This window comes from Sciurus vulgaris (assembly GCF_902686455.1).
Source record: "Sciurus vulgaris genome assembly, chromosome: 8".
NCBI lineage: Eukaryota > Metazoa > Chordata > Mammalia > Rodentia > Sciuridae > Sciurus > Sciurus vulgaris.
In genome coordinates this window covers 69,664,831-69,674,955 of record NC_136468.1, presented here as the reverse complement: position 1 = coordinate 69,674,955, position 10,125 = coordinate 69,664,831, and the positions used below count along the sequence as shown (strand labels likewise).

At 38.1% G+C, this 10,125-nt stretch overlaps 1 protein-coding gene across 1 annotated transcript in view; it reads left to right on the top strand.

Moving 5' to 3' along the window:
- The first annotated feature begins 733 nt into the window (after positions 1 to 733).
- COG5 (component of oligomeric golgi complex 5) overlaps positions 734 to 10,125 on the top strand; it is a 377,475-nt gene continuing 368,083 nt past the window's right edge. The window contains 3 exon segments of the mRNA XM_079150025.1: positions 734 to 784; positions 786 to 852; positions 7,431 to 7,570. Of these exon segments, the coding sequence (XP_079006151.1) occupies positions 758 to 784; positions 786 to 852; positions 7,431 to 7,570 (234 nt within the window). The 5' untranslated portion in view covers positions 734 to 757.

The following is a 10,125-nucleotide window of genomic DNA, read 5'->3' as shown; positions in this document are numbered from 1 at the left end:
GACATGTCAAAACACACTAGTTTTATTAAGGAAATGAAACGATGTGAGTCTGAGCACACTGCCCTTCGCAACTCATGTGATCTTCACTCAGAACACTGATCCTATTCATATAATCGTGACCCAACTTACATTACGGATAACCCTCTGAGACAAAGTGAAAGCATAATGCGATGCAGCATGAGACTAGCTCACCTGAGTTGTTACGAGTATTAAATGCGTTTGGATTTACAAAATAACTTAGAACACGGTTTAGCAACTTTCCTTCCCAAGCTTTTCCCGCCTATTTTTACCACCGGACCGCCAGTCAAGGCGTGGGACAGATGAAGCTGGGTAGTTACTAACACCCGCCGGCCTTGAGTATGCAGTGCCAGCCTAGCTTCCAGAAACCTTTGCTTTTGTCTGTAGCCTGCGCCGTAAGGCCCGGGTCCTTAGGTTTAATACTTGCTTTATCTTTTTGATTATGAACCGTGGCCACGTTCCGGGGCCCACCTTCTCCTCTGAGTGACGACGCCAGCCACCTGGGCGCGGCTCCGAACTGCGGAGGAAGACAGCGAAAAAGGGCTGCTGGCGGACTCGGCTTCCCTGACTGCGGGGACCGGGCTCTGGCTCCCACGCGACTCCCAGCCCGGGTCGCTCCTGCCGCTCGGTCACCAGGCGGGCCAGAGCCGGGTCTGGCCAGGCGGGCGGCGCCGGGTTTTCTGCGTCACACCTGGGCGGGGCCGCCCTTGCTGACGCCATCAACCCGGTACTTGCCAACATGGAAGGTGGCGACGGCGACGTCGCCTGTGGCTAGCTTTGGAGCTCTGGGTTCTGGAGTGGCTGCAGCGACAGTGCGGGAGCTTCTGCAGGACGGTAAGGAGTCTGGGTCTGCACGGTTGCGGGGCCGGAGGGAGCATCCTGCTCTGTGCCTGGGCCAAGGTGGTGGACTTAACCCGTCGCTTTGCAGAAAGTTTTCTTGTCTCGACGTGACCACTCCCCTCCGCCCGGTCCCCCGAAGTCCGGATGCTGCCCTAGCCAAACTTAATTCCCCTCTACCTTTCCGGTGTCCTAGGAACACCTGGTTTGGGTGGCTCCTTTTCTCAACTCCATCCGCCATGCGTCTGGGTTTCCCTGAAGTTCTGAGACCCCACACCCAGTGACCCGCCTTGGCAGCCGCTGCCTGCCTGCTGCATTTTTTGACGAAAAGATGAAGCGTTCTAGCCCATGAAAGGGGTAAGACCTACAGCAGATGACAGACGCTCGTTGAAAGAGGGGCTCGTTTTAAAGCAGAGTTGGAAACACCTCCTCCGTTAAATTGTTCGGTTATACAGGTGTCCCTTCTTGTAGCCTTGTGTTTCTTTTAGGAGCAGTTATTCACACTTAGGCAAGCAGGAGAGTTTATACTATTAGTTCAGGCAGGGGTTATCCATTCGTGTAGAAAACAGCAGTCAGATTTATTGGTAGTCAGTTTTGTAGAGAAGTTGTCCCCAATAAGTTTAATATAGTATACTTGAAAAGCACATTCAGTTGTATCAGTCCATTTAACATCCCCTGAGTCTCATCCTTCAGAATGAAGTTCGGATTTCTGAGGGTAAACATGAGCCTCTTCTCATTCTTAATTTTTTTCCCTACTGGACATAACGTTCTCCCTTGTATTAAAATCATTTGTATACTTGCCTTAATCTCTTCTGCTCTATCGTAAGCTCCTCCATCCCCGTTTTTTGGTACTGTGGATTGAACCCAGGGGCCCTTTACCACTAAGCACATCTTCAGCCCCCCCCTTTTTTTTTTTTTTTTTTTTTTTTTTTTTTTACTTTTTGAGACAGGGTCTCGCTGAGTTGCTTCGGGTCTCACTAAGTTGGTGAGATCAGTCTTGAACTTGAGACCCTCCCAAGTCGCTGGGATCACCAGCATGCACCACAGCGCCCTCCGTAAAATCCCCTTTTTATTTCCATAATGTTAACAGCAGTATCTTACATACAGTAGGTGCATAAAGATGTTTTCTTTTTTTAAATTGAACATTGCTGTAAGAAGCGTATACACACATAAGTGGGTTATAAAAGGTTAAAAGTTCTAAATCGTTTTTTCTGTTGAGTATTTGTATTGACTTTTTATGACAATCTGTATACTTTTTCTCAAAATTAAGGATATTTTCAGAACTAGAGTGTGTTGAATCCTTTAGGTTAGGTTCTCTAACGCATCTTTGTATTTTAATCGAAAGTCAATTTAACCAAGTTTTGAACTCTTCTGAGATTAACTATCTCCAGTTTCCACTCCTAAGTAGCTCACCATCTAGTAGGGGAAATTATCTTGTTAAACCATAGAAGTAAGTATTATAATAGTGTCGTAATGGTAGCATTAGAACTGGGTACAAAGTAAAACATTAATGCAGAAGATGATAATTAGAGATTAGGGTTTGGACAGGAAGTGTCAAAAAAAACTTTCTAGGAGAAGTTAGTTTTTTTTTTCAGTGATTACATATATTTTACTTTTTAAGTTAGAACATTGTAATTATACATTGCAGTCGGGTTCATTTTGAAAAAAATCATACGTGCAAGGAATTTGATTTCAGTCCCTATTTCTCCCTCCCTTTGCTCCCCTGCTTCCTCCCCTATTCTCCCTCTTATACTCTAATGAGCTTCCTTTCATTCCTTTATTTATTTTTGATTAGTACTTTCTACATATACGTAAAGGTGAAATTCCCTTTGGTACATTTATATATGCATAAATTCATTCCTTACTTCTTTCCTATTCCCATCCTTTCTCCCTTCTCTTGTTCTCCTTCTGTTCCACAGATTTTTTCCTATATATTTATGAGATCTGACCCCCTCCATGCTCCTGCTGTCTCCCTTATTTTGCTCTAGCCTCCATAAGCCAGAGAACATTTCACTCTTGTTCTGAATCTGGCTTATTTCACTTAGCGTGATGATCTCCATTTCCATCCATTTACTGGTAAATGCTATGATTTCATTCTTCTTTATGGATAAGTAAAACTTCATTGTGTGTATATATATCACATTTTCTTATCCATTCATCTGTTAACAGGCATCTGGGATGATTCCATAATTTGGCTATTGTGAGTTGTGCTGCCACTGTAGTGGCTGTACCACTATAGTATGTTGATTTTAGTTCTTTTGGATAAATGTCAAGGGGTCAGGTAGCTGGGTCATATGGTGATTCCATTCCTAGTTTTTTGAGGAATGTCCACACTGCTTTCCAAGTGATCATACTGATTTGCAGTCTCACCAGCAGTGTATGGGTATACCTTTTCCCCCCACATCTTTGCCAACTTTTTACTATTATTTGTGTTCTTGATAATTGCCATTCTGACTGGAGTAAGATAAAATCTTAGTGTAGTTTTGGTTTGCATTTCCCTGGTTGCTAGGGATGTTGAACATTTTTTATATATTTGTTTCTTTTGAGAAATTTCTGGTTGGGCATGGTAGTGCAGCCCTGTAACCCAGTAACTCAGGAGACTGAGACAGGAGGATAGCAAGTTGAAGGCCAGTCTCAGCAACTTAGTGAGGCCCTAAGCAACTTAGTGAGATACTGTTCAAAATTTTAAAAAAAATTAAAAATTAAAAAAAAGGATTGGGGATGTGGCTCAGTGGTAAGTACCAAAAAAAAAAAAAAAAAAAAACCAAAAAAAACCAAACACCACAAACAAACAAACAAACAACAACAACAACAAAAAACATGAAGAGAGAGAGAGAAAGAAAATAAACTTATGTTTAGTTCTTTTGCCTGTTTATTGATTGGGTTATTTGCTTTTCTGGCATTGAGTTTTTTGAGTTCTTTTTCTTCTGGATATTAATCCCCTGTCAGAGGAGTAGCTGGCAAAGATTTTTTTTTTTTTCCCCATTCTCTAGGTTCTCTCTTCACTCTTAATCATTTCCTTTGCTGTGCATAAGCTTTTTAAATAGATGGCATCCCACGTATTGACTCTTTTTTTCTTGAGCTTTAGGGGTTTTGTTAAGGAAGTTGGTGCCTGGACCTATATGGTGGATTGTTGACCCTGTGTTTTCTTCTAGCAGTTGCATTGTTTCAGGTCTAATTCCTAAGTCTTTGATCTATTCAGTTTGACTTCTGTGAAGGGTGAGAGCTAGAGATCGAATTTCATTCTTCTACATACGGATATAGGATATCCAGTTTTAGGAGAAGTTTCCTTCTTCACCTTCTTGTCCATAACATACCTGAGGAATTAAGCATTTCTAACAGTAACTGTGAGTGACTGCGTAAGGAATTTGCCATTAACAAAGTCTAGGATTGATAGGGTTAGTGAGCAGATACATATTTTGAAAATTTGTGAAGTGTTTTTAGTGAGCCTTCTATGGGAATGAGAAAAGAAAGAGAAGTATATATGACTGTCTCTTTGAGAACCGTGTCTTTGACCTTCATTGTGTTTCATCTTTGGGAGGTCTTTGACATTGTTGGCCTCTTTCTGTTTTTTTTTTTATTCCTGGGTACTGGGGATTAAACCCAGAGGGGTGCTTTGCCACTGAGCCACATCCCCAGTCCTTTTTAGTTTTTATTTGAGACAGCTAATTACTAAGTTGCTTAGGGCCTTACTTAGTTGCTGAGGCTGGCCTTGAACTTGGAATTTCTCTACCTCAGCCTCCTGAGTCACTAGGATTATAGGTATGCTCACTGTGCTCATCTGACTACTTTGTCCTGTTTTGGTTTTAGCCATTCTTTTATGGTTCTCTTTTTTTTTTTCCTGAGCATTCTTTAGTCTCTGATTTTATATTATTTCCTTTACCCATCTCTAATTTTTTGGTGTTTTTTTTTTTTTTTTTTCTTTCTGGCTTCTAAACCCTATTTTGCCCATTTCCCTGTTTATTTTTTATTTTTGTACATTCAAAAATTTCCTCATAAATCATCTAGTCTTTTTGTTTTCTTAGTTTCCATATGGTACTTAGGCATCTTATGAACCATATACCTTTATTTTCAAATGTGTACTGGAATTTCTGTCTTGATAGTGAATAAACAGTACCAGTTCTACATATGAAAACCTACATATGAACAAATAGTGCAAATTCTACACATAAAAAAATGGAGTAGTTTTTTTTTCCCACTTCTCTCTCCTACTCTTTTCCTCTGATGGACTGTTACTACTTATTTTATGTAGTTAGTTAAAGCATAAGTCTTCCTTATGTAGATTATGAATTCCTTGGAGACCGCGTTTGTTTATGTTCATCTTTGCATATTTAATACTTAGTGGTCTAGCTTAATGCAAAACTGAATTCTTTATTTCAGTTACTTAATCAAGAAACTTGGAAATCATCCTTGATTTGTTGAACATAATAGCCCATTTTCAGCTTTTAACTAAGTCCTAAACATTATGCTTATCTGATTATTACTCTCATCACTTCTTTGACATTCTTAGTGACACTATCATTCATGCCTTCATTATGTCACTTGTGCTATTATCATAGTACTGTACTTTACTGGCCTTTGTGGCTCTACTTTATGGGTAGCACACCAGGTACCTATGGCAGTAGTAAACCAGCTTTCTGGCAAAATAGAAAAAGTCCTGATTTTATGGTATCTGCCTATTTCCATGGTGTAAATACCTTCCTCTGGTCAATTTTAAGATAGGCACATGTGATGTCAACTGGCTTACAAAATTCCTGAAAATGTAATAGCTGGCTGTGAAAAGGCAACAAGAGCCAACTATGGCACACTGCTGTGTAACTAAAGCCTTTTTAGTCATCCTCCATACCACTGCCAAAATTATTTTTCTGGAACACAAAGCTGACAGTACTCCTTCTTGTCTTCAAAACCTGAAATGGGATTTAATTTGACTGTTTTGGACATCTTAGAGACCGCTTTTCAAACTGCCCTCCAACCTTGATTTGGAACTTCATCTGTCATTTTTTATCCTTTCTACCTAGCAGATACATTCTATGATCTAGACATACTAAAGTTAGTATTTTCTATATTTGTGAAAACATGCCATGGCATTTGATGTCGCTGAGTCTTCCATTTGCTTGAATTGGCCTTCTCCAGTTTGTCTGTCTGATGGGATTATTATTCTGAGAACCACAGGGCAGATTGGAAGGAAATGTGGTTCTTAGAATCAAGGCCAAAATAGCGATATTCTTCTTTTACTTCACTCCATCTTGAGAGTAGTCAAGAGTATGAGTATTTGCTTTTAGCAGAATAATTCTTTCAGTTGATATACAGATTAATTAATTCAACCAAGGCTGCACATCTGACCATGTGTCCCATTTTGTTCAGGGCCTGGGGATGTGGTAATAAACCACACAAAGACCTTATCCTCATGGATCATACATTATGTGTAAACAGCTCAAGTGTTCTTAAATACTTTGTTTTGCTTGTTGGCTTTGTAATGTCTGCCAGGGCAGTCTTATCTCTGTCTCACATACAGTTATGAGGCTGTGGTATGTATCTACCCTGAGCTCATTTTTATGTATTTTTTTGGGCGTGGTACTGGGGATCAAAGTGAGGGGCACTTGACCACTGAGACACAAGACCTTTTTGATTTTCATTTTGAGATAGTGTCTAAGTTGCTGAAGGCCTCACTAAGTTACTAAGGCTAGCTTTGACTCTCTTTCCTCCTGCCTTAGGCTCCTGAGTGCCTGTAATTACAGACATGTGCTGCTACACTTGGCTTTGTGTTTCTACTTTTATCTTTTAATTTTCTCCCTTTTTTAAAATCACCCATAAATTTGTGGATTCTTTATAGAAAGTTATCTTTTTAACACACAGTATCATTTCTTTTACCTGTACTAAGAGTTCATTTCAAACAGTTTTTCTTCTATTTACTTATTTTGCCTGGAAATCCTAAATGTCAGTAATACTTATAAATTTTCTTTCCTATTTCTAATAAAATTATTATAACAATATTCTTGCACCGATGTAGAAAGATCTGAGGCCTAACCTATCATAAATAGCCAGTTTTCCTGTTGCATTCTCCCTGGCAGTGACCTTTTTTTCTTGGAAAAAAGGCTATGGTTAGTAGTTATATTTCAGTCTTTTACTTGGTGTTTTCCTTCCTTTTGATTTATTATAAAGTAAGCATTTAACAGTACAGCTGAGTGGTTCAGAGCTTGGGCTCTTCAGCTAGACTTCCTGATTTGAAATTCCAGAGAGTAATGTTGGATAAGTTGCATGCCCTGTCTGTGTTTGTTCCTCATCTCTGAAATGGGGAAAAGGATAACTCCAACAGGGTAGCATGAGAATTGAATGAGTTTGTACAGGTAAAAAGTGCTTAAATCAGTGCCTGGTGCATAGTAAACTTTCATGAGTATACTCACTACTCTTCTGCTGTTGCCTGCTCCACTCCTCAGTGAATTAGGAAGCATTTATAACAGTTTCCAGTATATAGGAAGATATCAAAATATGTTAGTTATGATTATAATTGTTGTGTTTAATAACTGTGCTTTAGGACAGGGTATATAAAGCATTGTCCTGATTTTTTCCCCCAGAGTGTTACAGTGACTTTTTAAATGAAGACTTTGATGTGAAGACTTATACTTCCCAATCTATTCATCAAGCTGTAATTGCTGAACAACTAGCCAAACTTGCCCAAGGGATCAGTCAGTTGGATAAAGAGCTACATCTACAGGTAATTCAGGTCAATTGGCTTATACAGATTATTCAGCCTAAAATGATAACTTATCCTTTTTGTAAGATCATCATTGTTAAATTTAAGTGCATGTTTATGTGAAAAAATGCATATCTTACCAGTGACTTATTTTTCAAACTACATTTTTGCAACGTTTTCTGTAAGCCTCTTTGTTAGTTGAAAATGAATATAGGTACCTAAAACATTTTATTTATTCTTTCTGTTTACCACCTAAATTGATGTACAATGAATATAATGAGCAAAAAATAGAATGTCTTTGATTAAAAATAATAGAAAATGAAATTTTGGAAGGAGAAAAATTGGGCTGTTATGTTGGCAATTTACACTTTGTAAGCACAAAGTATAACCTTTGCTGAAATTATAGAAAGTTGATAAATATGATAAATATTGTGGTGGGTAGAACACAACATGAACAGTTAGGGGATGGGTCCTAATCTCTACTGTGTTGTTAACTGACTTTCATGTCATTTATCATCTTTGAGTTTTGTGGGGTTTTTTTGTTGTTGTTTTTTGAATCTATCAAATGGGTTGGAATGACTAAGAAGAGGAGATTGCAGTAGATAATCTTGAAGGTTCTACAATTCTAAAATTTTTATAGGATAGTTTAACCATATATTTCTAGTATTGTCTTTTGTCTGAATGGGGACTTAATAAATTCTTTTTTAGATAATGAAAAAATATGCAAATAAATGGGCCATTCCAGGAAACCTAGATCTGGTATGTCTTAAGACATATCTACTTAACCTTTTTGTGTCTTAGTTTCTTAAATAAAATAACAGTTTAGAAGGATTTGGATGACTTCTAGTGTCACTTTAACTTAAATTTTTTTTTTATTATATATACTTTAATATTTATTGACAAATATTTAGAAAACACTTAATTGTCATGCTTTGGGTCAGGCTGTGGGGATAGAGAAATGAATAGAACACATTTCCTGATTCTCCATGGAGTTCCAAGGTTTTGGCTTTTTGCAAGAGCCATCTGAAATTCTTTCTGTCCACTTATGCTTATTTTCTCTGTTTTGTACGTAGTACTTTCTCTGTAGGAATCAGTATGAATTTAAAATTTAACATCTCTTAGGACTGATTACACTGTTATTTTAGGATGTGAGATAGAGGAAATCTCTGAGTTAGAAAATGAGATCTGAACATGTTATAAGTGATGTTTTTACAGAAGCAAACTTGAGATAATGCTAATTAATAAAATAAATACAATAAAATTAATTTAATATATCAGCGAGATGATTAATATTGCAAAAGATTTACTATTAGTTAGAACTTGGGGAAAATTCAGATGTCTTCTGATAACCTCAGGAGTTAAATAAGACTAAAAGTAAACACTTGGGTAGGAGAGGAAGAGACTTGATAGAATGACAGTGATATCTGAAACAGAACAAAGCAGAGGGTATCAATGAATGAATCTGCTGATTAGGAACTTAAGTTTACTGAGCTAGCTTTAGTTCTTAGTAGATATGAGTAAGAGACTTCTTATTGATTGGAATAAAGGGTAAAAAATGATAAGGATTCTTTCATTAGTCTAAAGGTTTGCATAATTTCTTAGTGCTCCCAGCAGGAATCTCTTGCCAGTGACTTTTACTTTTTTTTTTTTTTGGTACCAGGGATTGAATCCAGGGGTGTTCAAACACTGCCACATCCCCTGCTCTTGTTATATATTTTTATTCTGAGACAGGGTCTCACCAAGTTGCTTAGGTCCTTGCTAAGTTGCTGAGGCTGGCCTTGAATTTGCTATCCTCCTGCCTGAGCCTCCTGAGTTGCTGGGATTATAGGCATGTGCCACTGTGCCTAGCATGACCTTGAACTCTTAACCTTCTTTGCTTTTGTTATGGTCATCCACACTGCCCTAATTTTCTTATATAAAAATATCAATCTTTTGTAGGGAAGAGGATTTGCTGTGACACTGGACAACTGGAAGCTGGGATATATTTAAGTATAGATAGGCACTAAGTGCCTTATCTGTCCATATTAGGATGTGGCTTTGACAGTACTGAATTAAGTCCAAGAACCAAGAAAACCTGATGTTTGAAAACATTCTTTAAAGGGAAAGAATAATAACATATTAAGAACTAACTGATTTTTTTCAGTTTTGGTATAAAACTCCACTTACATATCTCATTAGGAAAATAAGGGGCTACCTATAGTCTGAGTGTTCTTGTTTCTTAAGAATTCATGTGTTGAAGATTAATCCCCAAAGTAATAAACATTAAGAAGTGGGGCTTTTGGAAGATGACTAATGCCCTTCTGAATGAGGGCCAAGGGAGCTGTTCACCTTTCCTATCATGTGAGGATGCAGAAGGCACTGTTTATAAGGAATGGGTGCTCACTAGACACCAAATTTGCCTGCACCTTGATCTGTGTTTAATAAAATTACCCAGTTTATGGTATTTTGTTTTAGCAGCCCAAATAGACTAAGATAGGGCTAGTGAAAAGGCAGTATCTCCTCCTGCTCTGTGTTGAACTATAAACAGGTATATGTGTTCCTGCTAATAATTCATTTTAAGCACACTTTCACAACCT